Source organism: Dromiciops gliroides, chromosome 2 (assembly GCF_019393635.1).
Source record: "Dromiciops gliroides isolate mDroGli1 chromosome 2, mDroGli1.pri, whole genome shotgun sequence".
In the NCBI taxonomy this organism is placed as follows: Eukaryota; Metazoa; Chordata; class Mammalia; order Microbiotheria; family Microbiotheriidae; genus Dromiciops; species Dromiciops gliroides.
Window position 1 is genome coordinate 292,873,528 of NC_057862.1, and position 21,938 is coordinate 292,895,465.

The 21,938-nt window shown below is 36.2% G+C and overlaps 1 protein-coding gene across 1 annotated transcript in view; it reads right to left on the reverse strand.

Annotated features, from left to right (window-relative positions):
* Nucleotides 1-21,938, reverse strand: part of TECPR2 (tectonin beta-propeller repeat containing 2) — a 158,528-nt gene that overhangs the window by 108,736 nt on the left and 27,854 nt on the right. The window contains exons 2-5 of the mRNA XM_043981322.1: nt 9,847-10,127; nt 6,356-6,484; nt 3,732-3,863; nt 1,949-2,106 (exon numbers count right to left, since the gene is read on the reverse strand). Of these exons, the coding sequence (XP_043837257.1) occupies nt 1,949-2,106; nt 3,732-3,863; nt 6,356-6,484; nt 9,847-10,065 (638 nt within the window). The 5' untranslated portion in view covers nt 10,066-10,127. The remainder of the gene's footprint in view (nt 1-1,948; nt 2,107-3,731; nt 3,864-6,355; nt 6,485-9,846; nt 10,128-21,938) is intronic.

Below are 21,938 nucleotides of genomic sequence, written 5' to 3' on the forward strand. Positions count from 1 at the left end.
GATCTTCTACTAAGTCCTACTGATTATTCTTCTATCACAAATCCATGATAACACTAATAAATTCCAGAGAACCAGAAAGCTGAAAAACATTTTAGGTGTAATTTCTTCTACTGGGTCATAGGATTTAGATCTAGAAGAGATTTTAGAAGTTCAGTGACTTGTTCAAGAACACACCAGTATTTAGTAACAGGGACAGGATTTGAACCCAGGTCTTCTGAATCTAAACATAGTGCTCTTTGTATTAAACTATTCACAGTCTACAAATGAGGAAAACAAATCAGGTGTTTTACAGGGGAAGTGACTTTTTCAAAGTGTCAGTAACAAAGCAAGGAATAAAACCTAGGTTCTTGACTCTTAGTCCACTGTTCTTTCCCCTGAAATACACAGCATTTCTCCTCCCAGTCCTAATTCTATACCAGGCCCTAGTCAAGTTACAGATATATTAATTAATATACTTATATTCAGTTCCCTGATCTTTGCAAGTTTTGTTCATTTACTCCACTACTCACCCTCTTTACACAATAAAATGCTTGACCTGCAATGCAGTGCTGTCCATGGGGTTCAAGCCAAAATAAGCAAAAGATGAAATGACTTAGGCACTTCTTTTTAATTTCAGCAGCCTTAATGATTTGTCAGGCTCTTTGCTAATCAAATCTCATTAAAATAAAGTCTTACATTAAACTATGCTCTAAAATGAAGACCATCAGAAAAAACTTTTGCTGAGCAGTACATTTGAAAGAGTTGACAATGAAGTTCTTTAAATGGTAAAACTCCAATTCAACATTGTGTCTGATCATTAGATTTAAAGGAGGAATCCCTGTGAATGATAGAAACATAAGGACAGCTTTAAAACTAATCTTTTATGGATGGTGTAGAAGGGGTTCAGATACAAGCTGGACTAAATGACCTCTAAGTCCCTTCCAATTCTCAAAGTGTGTCTGACTGTAGATATTACAGAAGGGGTTCCTAACACTAAACAGGAGGCATTGCAAAGTACAAAGATTACTTGAAGCTGAAGGCTGAAAGTCAGTCATTCTCTTCAATAGCATGTAAAGTCAACTCACTTCATCTCTCTAAGCATCAGTTTCATCATCTGCTAAATGGGGACGAAAATAACTTCAATATCTTTAGCACAGGGGCTTTATGAGGAAAGCATGTTGAAAACTTTAATGTGAGATTAAATGTGAGCTATTATAATTATCTGGGAAGTTAAACTATATGATTTTTGAAATAACTGAACAGTGGGTACAGCTATAAATTCTGGTGGTGAAAGAGTATGGGCATCTCCTAGGTCAACACTAGTCTACAGGGGGCAGCTAGATGGCACAGTGGTAAAGCACCGGCCCTGGATTCAGGAGTACCTGAGTTCAAATCCGGCCTCAGACACTTGACACTTACTAGCTGTGTGACCCTGAGCAAGTCACTTAACCCTCATTGCCCTGCAAAAAATAAAAAAAACCAAACAAACAAACACTAGTCTACAATAATCTCTTAGAGGGAAAAAACCCCATCTCTCCCACATGGTACTTGTAGATCACAGCTATTTTAAGCTTTCCAAACTCAATAAGGAGAAATCAGACAAATGCATGCAAGAAATCAAACATAAGACATAATCCAGGAAATTATGATTGGGAAAGGAGGTAGGTAGGCTGTTGATATACAGAGGTCAATGGAGAAGCAGAACAGTCTAACTATTAGAAAGGTTTTCATGAAATGCTGAAAGTTCTAGGGGAAGGCCTTTGGGACACTGGGAAGATCATCTATGAAGGGTTTCAAGAATCATACAGGGTGAGAAGATACTTCACATCTAGGGGTAGGCAGTGGATACCCACTGATGAGATCAAAGATGTACTGAAGTATCTGAACATGGGACTTACTTCCAAAGATCAAAGTAAGGACAGAGTTCTGACCAAACTGAGGTGCTTGAATTAAGGCATCTATGTCTTACTTTTTTCTTGGTTGGGTTCCAATTTGCTTGACAGATTTCTCCTCAGTGTAAAAAAGCAGACTTCTCTGTAAGGTGGAAACCAGAAGAACTTTCTGGCTGTAATCTAGTTGCACAATTGAAGATGGTTCTTCTAACACCAAGCTGGAGTTGCAGACTCCCTTATAAAAAAAGTAATAAACACACCATCAATTCTGAACTAAAATATTCTAACTTTAATAATTATCATTCCTGGGGCAGCTAGATGGCGCAGTGGATAAAACACCAGCCCTGGATTCAGGAGTACCTGAGTTCAAATCCGGCCTCAGACACTTAACACTTACTAGCTGTGTGACCTTGGGCAAGTCACTTAAACCCAATTGCCTCACCAAAAAAAAAAAAGTCCTCCCAAAGAAGGTGGCAACACAGAGAAATGGGTACATTAAAAAATTATTATTATTATTATCATTCCTGAAAACAAAACATGTCTGTTAATTTGGAAATTTAGTATTTGAGGCAATTTACACCTTGAACTTCATATTTCAATACTTTAAACTCTGTGGCATCTCTTTTGAAATAATTCTTTCGAAAATACCTTGCTGGTATAATACATGGATAAATTCAATTTTTACCTCACTACTTTCTTTCAAATTTAAAGGGAAAGAACCAGGTAATATACTACTATTAGCCCATTTACAGCTGAGAAAACTGAGGATGACAGGTGAAGTAACTTTCCCAGGGTCACTCAGCTACTAAATTATTAGAATGTGGATTCTGATTCTGGTGTCCAGTGTTCTTTCTACAGAGTTACGGTGAGACTCTAGCTTCACATTTGTTCCTTGGGATGCTTTTTCCCCCACTGTACTTCTATAATAAGAATATCAGAGTCTCCAATCACTTCAAAGTAACTAATATAAATGAACTGGAGCTGTGTGCTACTGAGCACTGCACCTAAATAAGAGCTTAACTAAAAATTGCAATAGTTTACATTTATGTAGTACTTTAAAGATTCCAAAGCCCTTTCACTATTATTATTTTATTTGATTCTTAAAATCAGTATCTACTGGGTTTAGGCACTATGTCTTTAGCTGTGTAATGGAAGAGCATTATAGGGGCAGAGCATTACAATAGACTCACAATAATAAGATTTGATTCATGTTTCCACCACCAACTAGCTGTAGGTTCTTAGATGAGTCATTTCATTTATGACCCTTAATTTCCTCATCTATAAAACTAAAACAATAACCGCCCTGCTTACTTCACAGGGTTGTAATAGTCAACAAAAGCACTGTAAAATAGAGTGCTCCAAAGAAATGTTAAGCTGTTCTTGTGGATGTGAAGGTGGCACTAGGAATAGCTCTTTCAGCACCCTTCTCTGCCATGCCCACTTCCCAGACTGGGGGTGGGAAGGAGGCCATTAATATGGTTTGTGGAGTGGCCAGTTCATGTGGAGTGACCAGTTCAACATCCACTGAAACCTTTGACACTTGTCCACAATTATGACTTGGGAAATGTTTCCTCTCACTTTAAGGAACAGTCCCAAAATAGGAGACCTAAAGTAAGAGCCATAAATGTTCCATCAGAAATGCAGGCCATCCTCTTACTGAGAGAAGTTGGGTTTTATAAAACTTCAAGACACTTTGGAACAAATTGTTATATAAAAAATTTGTGATTAGAAGGGGTTCATTCTCAAGAATACTTAGGGGACTGGCTAAAAATAAAGGTATATATTTTGAGTTTGGGGTTTAAGGTTTTATAAAAACATAAAGGCTAAAAACCAACATTTATAAACTGTAAAAATATGTACCTGGTCAAGATCCAAAGAAGAAAAGACAATTTTCCCTCTTTCATCTCCAGAGAATAACTTCATGCCATTGGGACTCCAAGCCAAAGCAGTAATGCTATTTTTGTGAATACCAGCTACATCAAATCTCCGAAGCTATGAATAAATGTCAATAAAGTACATGGAAAAAAAGGGAAGACTGAGGTTATAAGGCCTGAGACATGAACGTGCAAGAATCAGTCACATATGAATAAAGAGTAAAGAAGGAAAGGGTATAACTTATTTCTCTTTCACTCCTTGTTTCTGACACATAAATCAACAACCTTCAGCTACTTCATAGTTTTAATTGCCACCCCACATCCAGTTCCCACAGAAGTGGCAAAGAACCAGTCTTCACATCTCTGAAATGAAACTACTAATGGAACTCGTGCTTAAAAACATCAGAACCAAAAAATGACAATTCTACCTAAATTAATTTACTTATTCAGTGCCATACCAATCACACTGCCCAAAAATCATTTTACAGAACTAGAAAAAATAATAACAAAATTCATTTGGCAGAACAAAAGGTCAAGAATATCAAGTGAGCTAATGAAAAAAATGCACAGGAAGGCGGGCTAACCGTATCAAATCTAAAGTTATACTATAAAGTGGCAGTCATAAAACTATTTGCTACTGGCTAAGAAATAGAGTGGTGGATCAGTGGAATAGGTTAGGCACAGGAGACAAAATAGTATATGATTATAGTAATCTGTTGTTTGATAAACCCAAAGACTCTCACTTCTGGGATAAGAACTCACTATTTGACAAAAACTGCTGGGAAAGCTGGAAGATAGTATGGCAGAAACTAGGCATAAACCAACATCTTATACCATATCCTAAAATAAGGTCAAAATGGGTACCTGATTTAGACATAAAGGGTGATATCATAGGCAAATTCAGAGAGAAAAGAATAGTTTACCTCTCAGATCTACAGAATAGAAACATTTATAACCAAACATGATAGAATATTATAAAATGCAAAATGGATCATTTTGATTACATTAAATTAAAAAGGGTTTGTACAAAAAGAAGCAATATAGGGGCAGCTGGTGGCACAATGGATAGAGCACCGGCCCTGGAGTCAGGAGTATCTGAGTTCAAATCCGGCCTCAGACACTTAACACTTACTAGCTGTATGATCCTGGGCAAGTCACTTAACCCCAATTGCCTCACTGAAGAAGAAGAAGAAGAAGAAGAAGAAGAAGAAGAAGAAGAAGAAGCAGCAGCAGCAGCAGCAATATAGCCAAAGTTAGGAGAAAAACAGAAAGCTAGGAAACCATTTTTACAGCCAGTGCTTCTGATAAAGGCCTCATTTCTAAAATATACAGGGAACTAAATCAAATTTGTATGAACACAAGTCATTCCCCAATTGAGAAATGGTCAAAGAACATGAACAAGCAGTTTTCTGATGAGGAAATCAAAGCTATCTATTGCCATATGGAAAAACGCTCTAAATCACTATTGATTAGAGAAATGCAAATTAAAACACCTCTGAGGTACCACCTCATACCTATCAGATTGGCTAATATGACAAAAAAGGAAAATAACAAATGTTGGTGAAGTTGTGGAAAAACTGGAACACTGATGCATTGTTGGTGGAGTCGTGAACTGATCCAGCCATTCTGGAGAGTAATTTGGAACTATACCCAAAAGGGCTATGGGGCTGTGCATACTCTTTGACCCAGTAATACCACTACTAGGTCTATATCCCAAAGAGATCATAAAAAAGGGAAAAGGACCTACATGTACAAAAATATTTTTAGCAGCTCTCTTTGTGGCAACAAAGAATTAGAAATCAAGGGGATGCCCATTGATTGGAGCATGGCTGAACAAGTTGTGGCATATAAATGTAATGGAATATTATTGTGCTGTAAGAAATGATGAGCAGGCAGATTTCAGGAAAACCTAGAAAGACTTAAGTGATCTGATGATAAGCAAAAGCAGGAGAACATTGTACACAGTAACAGCAACACTGTGTGATGATCAACTGTGATAGACTTAGCTCTTCTCAACAATACAATGATCCAAGACAATTCCAAAGGACTCATGATGGAAAATACTCTCCACATCCAGAAAAAAAAGAACTGTGGAATCTGAATGCAGATTCAACCATACTATTTCTACTCTTTTTTGTTTTTTTCATTTTTTTTTGAGTTTTTCCCCTTTTGTTCTGATTCTTCTTTCACAATATCACTAATGCAGAAATATGTTTAATGTGATTGCACATATATAATCTATATCAGATTGCTTTCTCTCTTGGGGAGGGGGAGGGAAGGAAGGAGGAGAGAAAAAAAGTGGAACTCATAAAATCTTACAAAAACAAATATTGAAAACTATCTTTACATCTAACTGAAAAAAATACTATTAAGTTAAAAAAAAAACATATCAGAACCAGGTATAATTTTTTGTCAAGCATCTCAATCTGGAATAAAATGTGTCCAAGAAAACTTCAAGGCATTTTGCATAAGCACTTTAAAATTATTTATTATTAAATAGTCATGAATACTTATTTCCCAGATGATGAAACTTTTAAAATAAATCCATTAATTTAAAATCCATCAGGAATTTGCCAAAATGTGTGAAATATTCTAAAATTTAGCACTTACCTGTTTATTTCTACCAGGCAATGAAGACACAAGCTGAAAGACTGCCACCCTTCCTGAGGCTGTGCCAGCTGCCACAAGATCATCAAAGCAGCTTAAGAGTTTAACAACTGTTATAGATTCAGTTTTCCCCTAATGAAGTAAAAACAAACCTGTCAAACTAGGGAAACTGCCCTTGTCTAAGCATTTTAAAACTAAAAAGTAAGTAAAAACGATCAACATAGCAGCAGGTTTCACTATGATGCAATTTATACTAGTTTAATAACAGACTTAATAATAATCAAGAACATTTATATATAGCACTTCAGGCAGGGTTCGCAAAGCACTTTACAAGTATTAGAAACTCATTTGTCCTTCGCAACAGCTCTGTGCAGTAGGTACTATTATTATCCCCATTTTACAGTTAAGGAAACTGAGACTGGTAGCAGTTAAGTAGCTTGCACAGAGTCAAACAGCTAGTAAGTGTCAGTTGTTCTTAACTGTACCCACTAGGTCTAACACTCTCTCCACTGTGCCAACTATATAACCCTGAAGCTGGAAGAGATCTTAAAGATCATCTAGTTATAGTCCATTCACTTTGCAAATTAAAAAAAAAACAAAAGTCGGGGCAGCTGAGTGGTGCAGTGGATAGAGCATCAGCCCTGGATTCAGGAGGACCTGAGTTCAGATTCGGCCTCAGACACTTATCACTTACTAGCTGTGTGACCCTGGGCAAGTCACTTAACCCCAACTGCCCTGCAAAAAAAAAAAGTCATACTTCCCATCTGTGTTACAATTACACACACACAAATATAAAACTGTGTTATGGTTTTATACATACATACACATACATATACACACATATATATGCTAAATATATGACATATTTTTTCCATTATGAGTAAGCACCATGAGAACAAGAGTTGTATTTAGTCTCTTTTGCCCAGTGTGGTATTCTGCATACAACAGAAACATAATAAATTATTGCTGAATTCCTAGTGAGCAAGACTATACCTTTTTTATATACACATATGCTTAGTTAGTATTGTGATCATAATATTTGAATGATCATTATATTTATGTATAGCAAACAGATGAAAGTGTGGCAGGGAGGTATCATGACCAAGAAAAAAACAACGAATTAAATGTTTGCTGAATTTAGGACTTTAGAAACTCGAATTCAAATTCAGCCTCTGTTAAATTACCAGCTATGTGACTCTAAGCAAGGGAGTCACAACTTGAGCTATATATTTTTTTCTTTTCATTTTTGGGGGTGGGGCAATGAGAGTTAAGTGACTTGCCCAGGGTCATACATCTAGTAAGTGTCAAGTGGCTGAGGCTGGATTTCAATTCAGGTTCTCCTGAATCCAGGGCCAGTGCTTTATCCACTGCACCACCTAGCTGCCTTCTTGAGCTGTATTTTTAAAAGCATTCTGTACACCATTGTATAAAGGTAAGCTAGTATTTTTAATCAACTATTTTTCACTGAAAATTCAAAATTTTACCTTTTTCTATGTTAATTACCCCCAAACAAAAGGAAGAGGGGTAAGAGAGAAAATATTCATGTTAATTTTTTTTTTATTTTAATTTTAAAAAGTTTACTAAGTGGGGCGGCTAGGTGGCGCAGTGGATAAGCACCCGACCTGGAGTCAGGAGTACCTGAGTTCAAATACGGCCTCAGACACTTGACACTTGCTAGCTGTGTGACCCTGGGCAAGTCACTTAACCCCCATTGCCCCTCAAAAAAAAAAAGTTTACTTCATTCTCTACTGAAAGACATGTTTGGATTTTCAAAAATATATATTTATCTTCATAAATGATAGATAAGACTTTCAGAGCTGGAAGGGGTCCCAGAGAAGTCTAGCCTCATTTCACAAATGAGACAACAGGAATATAGAAAGAGAAAATGACTTTCCCAAGGGCAAAGAATAAGCTAATAGTAAAAGTGGCATTAAAATTCAGGTTTCCTGTCTTCCAGTTTAGAAGTCTTTTCACTCCTTGCTATGCTTTTTTTCCCCTATTATGCTTAAAAAATATATATATACAATTCTTGAAAATGCATTTCTATTCATATTCTGCTTTAAAAAGTATTCAGAGGGGCAGCTAGGTGGCGCAGTAGAACCAGCACTGGCCCTGGATTCAGGAGGACCTGAGTTCATATCCGGCCTCAGACACTTGATACTTGATAGCTGTGTGACCCTGGGCAAGGCACTTAACCCCAATTGCCTCACCAAAAAACAAAAAAAGAAGAAGTAATCAGAAAATAAAAAACTTTTAAAACTTGAAAAATTTTTAGGTTTTTTTTTTTAATGGATTCCTAAGAACACAAATGTTGCAAATTAAGTTTTTAAATGTGTTAAGTTTGCTTAACAGTAAAATTCCATTTCTTTGGAACATATTAAGGTTGAAGTCATTCAATAAACATAGATTTTCCCTAAAAAGGAAAATTTATAATTTACCAGTTTGTTAACAAAAAAAAGTCCTCTGATCTGAATTACTAACCCACTAATGTGACCTTTGACAACTCTCTTTGCCTTTATAGGCCTCAGTTTTCTCAAAAATAAAATTAAGTACTTGAGTTAGACTTCTTTCATTTACTCATTTTATTTATTCAGCTAACAACAATCTATTTTCTTCCCACCTCCCACCGCCTTTAAAAAAATGAAAAAAGAAACTGGGCTAAATTTTTAAGATATTTTAAAATTCTAACATCTTGTGGTTCTATGATTCTGAGATTTCAACTACCTCTGACAGTCTATGTTCCCTTCACCTTTGACATTCTATAGTCCTGCAAATTTAAATTAATACTTAACCCTAAAATGAGTAAAAATTACATAAAGAAGTGATGAATGGGGCAGCTAGGTGGCACAGTGGATAGAGCACCGGCCCTGAAGTCAGGAGTATCTGAGTTCAAATCCGGCCTCAGACACTTAACAGTTACTAGCTGTGTGACCCTGGGCAAGTCACTTAACCCCAATTGCCTCACTAAAAAAGAAAGAAAGAAAGAAAGAAAGAAAGAAAGAAAGAAAGAAAGAAAGAAAGAAAGAAAGATAAGACCAGAAGTTTTACAGATTATGACCAGTGACTTCTAGGAAAGCAATGAAACCCCATAAATGGCTGGCTTTTCTGGCTTTTTCGGCAGGGAGGCAGTTTTTCTGTTACAAGCTGACAAAACTGAATCAATGCAGCAGTGGTTTTTGTAACATACACATAAATGGCCCATGTTGGTGGGCTAAAGATTAATCTTCACTCTGAACTGCCAAAATAACCAAATACTTAATAATTTAGAAATCTTTTAAAAGACGTATTAAGAAGACTCAGATATAAAATGAAAATTAAACAAGCCACTGAACTGGTTCCAGTACTTACCCTTTTATGAAATATGCACATCACCATTTTCTACAAGGGAGGATCTGACTTTTTGAGATATTCAGATAGTCACTAATTGATTTTCCCATTAAGTCATATGATTTTATTTAATGCAGCCCTGTGTTGAAGAACAAACTACCACTTACCTCAAAATTGTATTTTTTCATCTGATTTAACTGTCTACAGTAAAGATAGAGCATCCCAATGCTGCTGCCCACTGCAATATAGTCCTCATTGGTGTCAAGTGCTGTGAGGTAAACCACGATAGAACGGAATCCCTTTTGGATCTTAGTTGGAATGGCATTGAGGAGATAGTATAAAGGGCAAAACTCTTTAAATATAACTGACTCAGTCCCAGAGGCCATGGTAAAGATTAATGGCAATTATCTTCAGACAAGAAAATGTTTGCTTTGATGTTCAAGGAACCCTGGGGAATAAAACAGAAAAAAAATGCTATAAAATTTTCCTAATGGAACACCAAATATAATGCTGAAAACCGTAATCAAAATCCATTTACAAAGCATTTTACAGTAATAAAACATTGTTTTATCATGTTCTTTCATCAACCCTGAGAGATACGTTGTAGTACACATGTTGCTACAGATGATAAAAGTGAGTTTGCTCAATGGCAAATAACTAATACAGCAAAAAAGTAAACTCAAAACCAATAATTCTGTCTCCAAGTGTAATACATTTAGGTGAGTTGAAAATGTCTGATTAAGGGGCAGCTAGGTGGCGCTGTGGATAGAGCACCGGCCCTGGAGTCAGGAGTACCCGAGTTCAAATTTGACCTGAGACACTTAACACTTACTAGCTGTGTGACCCTGGGCAAGTCACTTAACCCCAATTGCCTCACTAAAAAAAAGAAAGAAAGAAAGAAAGAAAATGTCTGATTAAGAAAAAAAAAGTACAAAAAAAGTACACAATTTCAATCATATTTACAGAAAAGTAATTTATATTTCACAGTATTTCAAAGGTACAGTCAAGAAATCGATCAAGCGACCATATGATCACAGATTTTGACCCAGTCCATTGAGTCCAACCCCCTCACTTTACAATGAAGAGTCCACTGCTCTTTTTTACAGCTCTAAACCGTAAGGTTTTCCTTATATCAAGCTGAAATATTCACTTCTGCAGTTTTCACCTATAAGTCCTAATTCTGATCTTGGGGATTCATTTCATGTATAAAAGGTATAATATACATCTTAAATGACTATAAAAAATATGAACAATTTTTGCAGGGGATGGGACCTAGGATGTGAGCAGTACAGGGAGTAAGGAAACTGTCTATACCAACACAGATCAGCAACTGTTCTGCCAGGACTAAGTGTTAGGGAGTTGTGATATTATTTCACAAAACGGAAAGCAATGGAAGGTAAAATCAATTTAAAGAAATCTTGCAAAGCTTTTGTTTTTGATATGATATTTTAAAAACTGTTCAACATTCTTTTAAATAAGATTTGTAGTGTTGCTATAAGCAACCCAATGTTGCTTTTCACAGCCAGTAAGCCTGATGCTTCTTGATTAAAGTGCTTTTTAGATTCTTTTACACTGGGGCTAAACTCCTAGATAGATTATAATTAGTGCCAATGTAATTTCTATTGCTCTTTCCCATTTTTTATTTTCAATTATTTTATAAAGTCAAGTGCTAAGATGCTTCAATTATATACCATATGTTTTTGTATATCATTTTTTCTTTCTTTTTAAAAATTAATTCCAATCTTAATTCATTAAGATCATGGTCTGACTATATACAGCTTACTTGGGAGTAACTATGACATCAGTAACACATTTTTTCCTGTCTGTTAAAATATAATCTATTTCATTCCTTATCATATTATTTAGTTCTAATCATCTGGTGGATTTTTGGGAAGATATCAATAGGAGTTGTACAAGATGGGCAGACATGGATGTGTTGCAATCTGCACACCAGAGGGAACCTCCCCAATTAATAAGATCGCATTTCCATGTAAGCATTTAAATATAATAAAATTATTACTTTTAATGAACTAAACGTGCAACAAAAACCAATCAGCCAATAATCAAACTATTTACATCCTGCTCTGAAAAGGAGAAAATTAAAAATATACAGACACACATATATATATTTTAACAAAGTAAAATTCAATTCAACAAATATTTCTTAGGTACCTAATATGTATGTGCCAGGACTAAGGATACAAAAAAAACCAAAACAATCTCTCACCTTAAGGAGATTAGATTGTAGTTGAAGGGAGGAAGAGAGGTGGAAAGGGGGAAAATAAATGAATAATAAAAGATTTTCAAAGAGTGTGCTGAAAAAATTTTGGATGTTGTCTTGTTTAAGATAAAAGAAAATTTATAATTTCATTTAATATAAACTTTACTTAGCCAGCATATATAGAATGCAAACACAGTAGTACTTGAAAAGTAAAAACTGCCTACTACATGCACACACTAACATCAAAACATCAGACTCCAACTCACAAAGAACTCAACAAAAATTATTGCTCTTAATTGCAAGGAAAATGTGTAGTCTCAACTCTTTTCCCATAGTGCAACAAACTTAAACATTCGATGCTCCATAATTCCTCAAAACATTGACTGTTCGATGAGCAAAAGAAGTTTGGGGACCACTGCAATAAGTATACAGATAAACAAATGCAAGAAAATTTGAGGAAGCTAGAAGAGAAAGAGGGTAGAGTCAAGGATAAACGTCTGATGGTAAACTTGGGCAAATGGAAGGATAATAGTACCTCCAAAAGAACCAGGAAAGACAAGATTAGGGTAGTAGTTGGAAGAAAACATGTCATTTTTTTACATATGGTCTTTTAGATGACAACTATACATCTGGGGAAATGTCCAATAGTAGTTGGTAATGTAGAGTTTATTTCTATAGTACTTTGAACTGGAGTTCTGCAGAGACAGTAAAATCAAATACATCAATTTGGGAGTTATCTGTGTGACAGTCCAAGAAAAGAAGGCTCAGAATATAGCCGTGAGGGCAAGGGGGACAAAAGTTGGATGATGATCCAACAAAGAAGAATGAGGAGTGGTCAGGCAAGGAGAACCAAGAGAGGAATGATATCACAAAAGTTGAAAGAGTAGAGCACATCCAAAAGGAAGATGTGGTCAGCAGTGTTAAAAGCAGCACAAAGGTCACTAAGAATGAAGGCTAAGAAAAAAACACACATTAGATTTAGCAATTAAAAAATTATTAACAAAGGACAGCTAGTTGGCGCAGTGGATAAAGCACTGGCCCTGGAGTCAGGAGTACCTGCGTTCAAATCCAGCTTCAGACACTTAACAAGTACTAGCTGTGTGACCCTGGGCAAGTCACTTAACCCCAATTGCCTCACTTAAAAAAAAAAAAGAAGTTATTAACAGAGAAAGCAATTCTAGAGAAAACAATTTTCACTAAATACTCAAGAGAAGAACAAACTGTCATAATTCCTTTAAAGCTCTGAGAAAAGGGTCTACTTGCTACTCAGTTTTAAGTTTCAATGGTATTTTAATCATTGATCAGGTCACAAACAATAATAATTGACAATAACAATAACAATTCACATGTCAAATAATATATTGTTTCAAAAACAGGCTACAGTCCTGAAAATGAATTCTTTTTCAAAAGAAAATATTTAGGTATACAGCAAATAAATGAATGATGAATGATATAGGACATACCTAATTTTATACAAGCCAATTTTGAGAGGGAAAGGGCAGCTTCTATATTCAGATGAATGCAGAAGGCTCTCTTGGTCACAAATTACCTCATTACATACAACTTTGGTTCTATGCCTCCCTTTTTCCTATAAATAATGGAAAAACCGAGGCCATCACTTAGCATCCTCTCGTTTTTTACTGATTTTTAGAACTGATCAGCACCACTGGGGTCATTTTCTTAATCAAGAAAGGTGCCTTACTAGAACTGGTATTACCTTTTGGCAAATACCACCATCTGCAGGAACATGCTATATTATTTTCTAGGGACTTTTACAATTATGGAATTGTTCTTTGAACAACTATATGAAAATTTACCCAAAAAGCGATATTGCAGATATCAAAGATTGTTGTCTTTTGTTCTCAAAGAGGACCATGGCATTAGGGAGGTGATGCAATGAATTGGATTTAAGTGAGGAAGGGTCATGCAAAGTCACCAGCCTCACTCTCTCTTCTGAAGCCATCTGGGTCCAGTGGCAAGATACATATCGGGACAACTGGAGATGGTCCCAGATGCATTTTAAACTAAGGCCTTTCGCAGGTATATAAGTACAACTTAGCATGCTATGGGCATTGTTGTAAATAAAAAGATTAAAGATTCTAGACAAGAGAATTAATGTGCATAATTGTACACATAAGAGCATAAATAGCTTCTTGAAGTGTATGAAGGAAAATGATCAAGAAAAAAAAGAAAGCCAAAGAGCAAGATATGTGGGTTCAGTTGAAGCTTTAGCTTGATCCACCCAAAGAAACATACTTTTTTGCTTTTTAAAAAAATTATGCATAACATATTTCTATATTAGCCATATTTTTAAGAAACAAGAAAAATAAAGTTTAATAGGGATCTCTTGCTATCTCTTCTTGGAAGGTTTTATTATATATAAAAATGCTGATGATTTATATGGGTTTATTTTACATCCTTCTACTTTGCTAAAATTATTGTTTCAACTAGTTTTTAGTTGAATCTTTAGGATTTCCCAAAGGTATCATCATATCATCCCCAAAAAGAGATAATTTATTACTTTATGTCCCATTCTTATTCCTTCAATTTCTTCTTCTCTTATTGCTAATGCTTGCATTTCAAAAACAATACTGAATAATATTGGTGACACACAGTTAATCTATTTTAGCTTTAATTTTGTCTGAGATCCTGACTGCTACCCCTGCTTTTTTTTTTTTTACATCATCTGAAGCATAATAAATTCTACTCCAGCTCTTTATATTGTTGGATTCTGATTTTTAATTCATCCTGCAATCCATTTCCATTATAATTACTAGTTGTATATTTCCCTACATCCTAATTTTTCTCACTATTTATTCTTGTCACCATTTATCCTAACCTTCCTTACACATATAATTTAATTCTAACCAATCTACTTACTCCTTTAAGAATCCCTTCCTTGGGGGCAGCTAGGTGGCGCAGTAGATAAAGCACCAGCCCTGGATTCAGGAGGACCCGAGTTCAAATCTGGCCTCAGACACTTGACACTTACTAGCTGTGTGACCCTGGGCAAGTCACAACCCTCATTGCCCTGTAAAAAAAAAAAAAATAGGACTGGGGCAGCTAGATGGCGCAGTGAATAAAGCACCAGCCCTGGATTCAGGAGGACCTGAGTTCAAATCCAGCCTCAGACCCTTGACCCTTACTAGCTGTGTGACCCTAGGCAAGTCACTTAACCCCCATTGCCTGCAAAAAAACAAAAGAATCCCTTCCTTAAGACAGAAAGCTGGGAAACAATTTTTATAGACAGTATTTCTGATAAAGGCTTCATTTCTTTTCATGTGTGTGTGTGTGTGTGTGTGTGTGTGTGTGTGTGTGTGTGTGTGTGAGGGGGGGGGCAGTTGGGGTTAAGTGACTTGCCCAGGGTCACACAGCTAGTAAGTGTCAAGTGTCTGAGGCCGGATTTGAATTCAGGTACTCCTGATTCCAGGGCTGGTGTTCTATCCACTGCGCCACCTAGCTGCCCCCTAAGGTTTTTTGTTTTGTTTTATTTTGTTTTTTGCAGGGCAATGAGGGTTAAGTGACTTGCCCAGGGTCATACAGCTAGTAAATGTCAAGTGTCTGAGGTTGGGTTTGAACTCTGGTCCTCCTGAATCCAAGGCCAGTGCTTTATCCACTGCGCCACCTAGCTGCCCCTGAAAGGCCTCATTTCTAAAATACATTGGGAACTAAATCAAATTTATAAGAATCCAAGTCATTCCCCAATTGAGAAATGGTCAAAGGATATGAACAGGCAGTTTTCTGATGAAGAAATCAAAGCTATCTATTGTCATATGAAAAAATGCTCTAAATCACTATTGATTAGAGAAATGCAAATTAAAACAACTCTGAGGTACCACCTGACACCTATCAGATTGGCTAATATGACAAAAAAGGAAAATAATAAATGTTGGAGAAGCTGTGGAAAAATTGGAACACTAATGCATTGTTGGTGGAGCTGTGAAATTATCCAATCATTCCAGAGAGCAATTTGGAACTATGCCCAAAGGGCTATAAAAGCTGTGCACATAAAGCTGACCCAGAAATACCACTACTAGGTCTTTTTCCCAAAGAGAACATAAAAAAGGGAAAAGGACTCACATGTACAAAAATATTTACAGCTGCTCTTTTTCTAGTGGCAAGGAATTGGAAATTGAGGGGTTGCCCATCAATTGGGGAATGGCTGAACAAGTTGTGGTATATGAATGTAACAGAATACTATTGTGCTGTAAGAAACGATGAGCAGGAGGAATTCAGAGAAACCTGGAAGGACTTGCATGAACTGATGATGAATGAGATGAGCAGAACCAGGAGAACATTGTACACAGTATCATCAACATTATGTGTTGATCAGCTATGATAGACTTGACTCTTCTCAGCAATACAATGGTACAAAGATAGTTCCAAAGGACTCATGATGGAAAATGCTCTCCAAATCCAGAAAAAAAAAGAACTGTGGAATATGGATGCATATTGAACCATACTATTTCTTTTGTTTTCGTGCTGTTGTTTTTCTTTTTTTGAGGTTTTTCCTTTTTGCTTTGATTCTTCTTTCAGAGCAAGACTAATGCAGAAACATGTTTAATGTGATTGTACATATATAATCTATATCAGATTAGTTGCTGTCTTTGGGAGGGAGGGAGAAAAATTTGAAACTAGAAATCTTATAAAAACAAATGTTGAAAACTATCTCTACATGTAACTGGAAAATAATAAAATACTTTTATAATTTAAAAAATAAAATGAAATAAAATCCAAAAAAAAAAGGTCCTCCCTTACCCTCTCCCCCCACCCTTCTAATTCTTAAGTTACACATCCTTATAAAAGTCCTTCCCTAATCCTATCCCCTCAGCCTCTTATTACTTTATACATTTAGGAGATTTTTATGGCCTTCTAACTGTATATGTGTTTCCTTTTTAACCCAGTTCTGATGAGAGTAAGGTTCCATCACCACCAGCCTTCCATCCCCACTAGCTTCTTCTATATCAATTCTTCATTTCATGCCCCTCATTTGTATGAGATAATTGTTCCTTTTTACTTCTCCTTACCCAGTTTTGGTTTTTAAATCAACCCATCTTATCCAACTCAGTCCAAGTTTCAAATTACCCAAGTAATGATGACAATCAAAAGAGTACTGATAATACTTTCACATATAAGAAATAGTTTGGTCTTATTTAGTTCCTTATAATTGGTCTTTAAGGTTTACCTTATGTTTCTCCTGAATCTTCTATGTCAAATTTTCCACTGAGTTCTGGTCTTTTTGCCACAAATACCTGAAAGACTTTCAGTTCATTAAACATCCATTTTGCTGTTGTTGTTCAGAATTATATTCAACTTTGCTGGATAAGTTATTTTTAGTCCTAACTCCAGGTTTTTTGTTCTTCAATATTATGTCCTAAGATCTACAGTCTTTTAATGCAGAAGCTGTTATGTCTTGTGTAATATTGATTGTAGCTCCTCAGTATTTAAATTAGGTTTTTTTGTCTTGTTGCTTACGTTATTTTCTCCTTAACCTGGATGCTTTTGAACATGACTTTGATATTCCTGTAAGTTTTCATCCTGGGATCTCTTTCAAGTGGTTGATGGAGGAGGCTAAAAGGGTTAACAGATAACCTAAGACTTGAGTTACGAATAGTAGTTAAATAGAGAAACTAATACTTGAGTAACCAGAGGGTTATTACCAACCAACACTATCAACAGAAGCTTAGGGAAGGTAACCAGGGACCATTAACCATTAATAGCCATTAATATTCCTAGATGACAGGAAACAGAAACTGTAGCTAGAAACCAGATCTTAAAGTAAAGAGATATCATAAACAGAAAAACTCTCTGGGTCTGACAAGTTTAAGTATGTCTTTATGAGCATGTATAGAGAATACCAAATGTGTCCTTAGATTCACCTTATTACATTTAAACCCCAAAAACACACCCCTTGGGAAAAAAGCACCCATCTCAGGGGTTTTCTTAGGAACCCCAGAATTCCAAATTAGGATATGAACCTCCCAGGTACCTCCTTAAGAACATTAAGATAATGAGGAGATAACCTACTTTTTCTTACTATAAATATAACAATTTTTCCTTTCCCTATCGAAGACACCTATCTCCTTTGGGTGATTCTCTCTGTGGCCACCAGTCTTCTAATAAAACTTGGGAAACTGAGTCTTATGTTATAGTGATATACTTGTGAACTTGATAATTCTCAGTCACTGTTATAGACTTAATGGGTTGTATTACCAATGCATGGTTTACAAAGCATACTATAGCACCCTTGTTCTAGTCAGTATTGTAATATTTATATGACTGTCCTTATGAATACATTTTGTAATGACACGTGCTACTTATTTTTTAGGCCCTAGAAAACTGGGTACAGAAACTTGCAAAAACATCTCTGCATGTATGCCTTAAAATATAGGACACGCAGTCCCACTTTTGCTAAGGGCTTCACATCAAAGGCTCACAATCAATTAAATCCATCCCTACAGCATGGTGATTGGTAGATTTTTCCTATTATACTTTACCCTCACATTCTAAAACTTCAGGACAATTTTCCTTAATTCTTTCTTTTTTTTTTTTAAGTGAGGCAATTAGGGTTAAGTGACTTGCCCAAGGTCACACAGCTAGTAAGTGTTAAGTGTCTGAGACCTGATTTGAACTCAGGTATTCCTGACTCCAATGCGCCACCTAGCTGCCCCCTCCTTAATTATTTCTTATACTGTTGTATCAAGACTTTTTTTGGTCATAACTTGCAGGTCACAACTTTCAGGTAGTTTTTATATTGTCTCTCCTTGACCTATTCTCCAGATCAGTTGTTTTTCTAATAGGATTTTTCACATTCTCTTCTATTTTTTTCATTATTTTGATTCTGTTTTATTATTTCTTGGTGTCTTATAACATCATTAGCATCCCCTTGCCCAAATCTAGTTTTCAACGAGTTATTTTCTTCCTTAAGTTTTTGGATCCTCTCTGCCCTAGAACCCAGAAGTGCATATGGACAACAGAGTTGCCAATCTTTGTCAGCTGAATCCAATGCTAAAAAAGGGTCCCATGTAATCTCTTTCTGACCAGTTGTCCAACCCCCTCATGTCTCTGGGCTGAGAGTTCCTGAAGGTATTGCTAATGCTGCTGTCGTCATTGCTGCACATGTAGACTCTAGACAGGCCTCCAGTCTGGTATCAAAGACTTCTGCAAACCTATCAAAAATGACAAGTGCTTATTTGGAATTATGCCCAAAGGGCAATAAAGCTGTGCATACGCTTTGACCCAGCAATTCCACTTTTAGGTCTTTTTCCCAAAGAAATCATGGAAGGGGGAAAGGGACCCATATGTACAAAAATATTTACAGCTGCTCTTTACGTGGTAGCAAGGAATTGGAAGTTGAGGGGGTGCCCATCAATTGGGGAATGGCTGGACAAGTTGTGGTATATGAATACAATGGAATACTATTGTGCTGTAAGAAACGATGAGCAGGAGGAGTTCAGAGAAACCTGAAGGGTCTTACCTGAGCTGATGATGAGTGAGATGAGCAGAACCAGAAGAACATTGTACACAGTATCATCAACATTGAGTGTTGACCTACTGTGATGGACTGTATTCTTCTCACCAATGCAATGGTACAGAAGAGTTCCAGGGAACTCATGATAGAAGAGGATCTCCAAATCCAAGAAAAAAAAAAAAACTGTGGAGTATAGATGCTGATTGAACTGTACTATTTCTTTTGTTTTGGGTGCTGTTGTGTTTTTTTTCCTATTTTGAGGTTTTGCATCACTGCTCTGATTTTTTCTCTTGTAACAGGATTAATGCAGAAATAGGACTAATGTTATTATGTATATATATACATATATATATATATGTGTGTGTGTGTATGTATATATATGTATATGTATATAGATATAGATATATAGATATAACCTATATAAGATTACCTGTTGTCTAGGGGAGGGGGGGAGGGAGGGGAGGGAGGGAGAAAAATCTGAAATTGTAAAGCTTGTATAAACAAAAGTTGAGAACTATCTTTACATGTAACGGAAAAATAAAATACCTTATACATAAAAAAAAATTTTTTTAAAAATGACAAGTGCTTGAGGGGATGTGGGAAAATAGGTACACTAATAAACTGTTTGTAGAGTTGTGAATTGGTCCAACCATTCTGGATAATAATTTGAAACTATGTCCAAAGGGCTATAAAACTGTATATTCTTTGACCTACTAATACTAGTAGTACTATTCTAGGTATACAAGGACAAAAAAAGTAAAAATAGCTTATATTCTACTGGGGAATGCAGAATGTAACACAAATACAGGATAATTTGAGGTAAAAGGTAAAAGGTAGGGAGCAGCTAGGTGGCAGCCCTGGATTTAGGAGGACCTGAGTTCAAATCTAAACTCAAACACTTGATGCTACCTGTGTGACCCTGAGCAAGTCACTTAACCCTCCTTGCCCAAACCAAAAAAAAAAAAAAAAAAAGGAAAACAAGGGTGATCAGAAGGGCTTCTAAGTGGCACTAGAGATCAGGTTTGAAGAAAAGGATTCTGAGATTCAAGAGCAGGGTCAGCTCTGTACCTGTATTTGTATACCCAGAATTTAGCACAGTGATAGAAGATGTATAATAAATGTTTACTGAGCCTCTGATCAAATGAAATAATGCATTGAACATATTATTAGCTACTATTACAAAACATATTACTAGCAAACTACTACAAAATATTTAAGTGTTTTGTAAATGTGGGTTATTTCTTGACCAAAGTCTTCCTTAGTGTGTTATGGAGGGGACTCTGAATTCTCAAAATCTATATCCAGGGACTAGCTTTATGTTTATCCTCTGAGGATTAACTAGATAAATTTGGAGAAGCTCATTGGTTAATGCTGGAGAGGCCAGAAAGTTGTCCAAGTGATGACTTGTCTCTTGGCCACAACTCAAAAATACTACTAAGGGGCAGCTAGGTGGCACAGTGGATAGAGCACTGGCCCTGGAGTCAGGAGGATCTGAGTTCAAATCCGGCCTCAGACACGTAACACTAGCTGTGTGACCTTAGGCAAGTCACTTAACCCCAACTGCCTCACTAAAAATAAAAATAAATAAATAATACTACTAAAGCATTGACCAGATCCTTAAATTACAAAAAAATTAATGATATTATATGCCTACACACAGCAATAAAACTTAGTTCACAGGACAAAGATCTAAAAATCAAACTTCTCATTTGTAAAATGAAGGAACTGAGCCCCAGAAAAGTTAAGTGACTTAACCAAGGTCACACACACAGTAAGTGACAAAGCTGGAGTTTGAATTCAGGTCAACAAGTTTGGGAAAAATTCATTTTCAGAGTAATCTATTATATGAAATGCATCCCCACTCAAAAGCCAAAGCAGGTTTTTTGATATGCAAAAAACTGAAAACATTCTTTTGTTACCAAGGTTATAATATAGTCACAAATTCAATCAACAAATTGAAAAAAACAAAAACCAAATACAACTATTAGTAGCCATTCCTAGAGGCACAATAAGATAAAGAATTATTTCTTATGACATTTCTTTTCACAAATTTCCCAGGGTTTGGCTTTGTTTTTCATTTTTGTAGATAAATCTATCTTTTCTTACCATTTTGTACTAAGCATGGAAGTTCAAACACTTATGGGAACTTAAGAACTGTGGGAAAATATGGGCCCCCCCTCAAAAGCTGATCTAAGTAGTCTGGGGAACAATTAATGTCTGGGAGGTGAATTTCAGCTGGGAGATGGGTGCTTACTAATGGCTCCTTTCCTCCCCCTTTCCCCAGCAATCAGGATCACATGATGAGAGAGAGATCCAAGGCTGGTCATGTGGGGAGGAGTTTAGAGGGCTGCCCCTTTGACTATATTGCATTCTAATTGGCTAGTGTTTGGCACCAGTGTCTTGCCAGGAAGATTCTAACTGAGGAAAAAGGGTGGGGCCAGCCGAGTTAAGAGATAAAAGGGCTCCCCGTGGCACACTCGAAGTCATTTCCATTAGGAAGCTGGCTCATTCAGACTCGAATGTAAATAAAGTCCGTTGATACTTCTCCAACACTGAGTCTAAGAAAT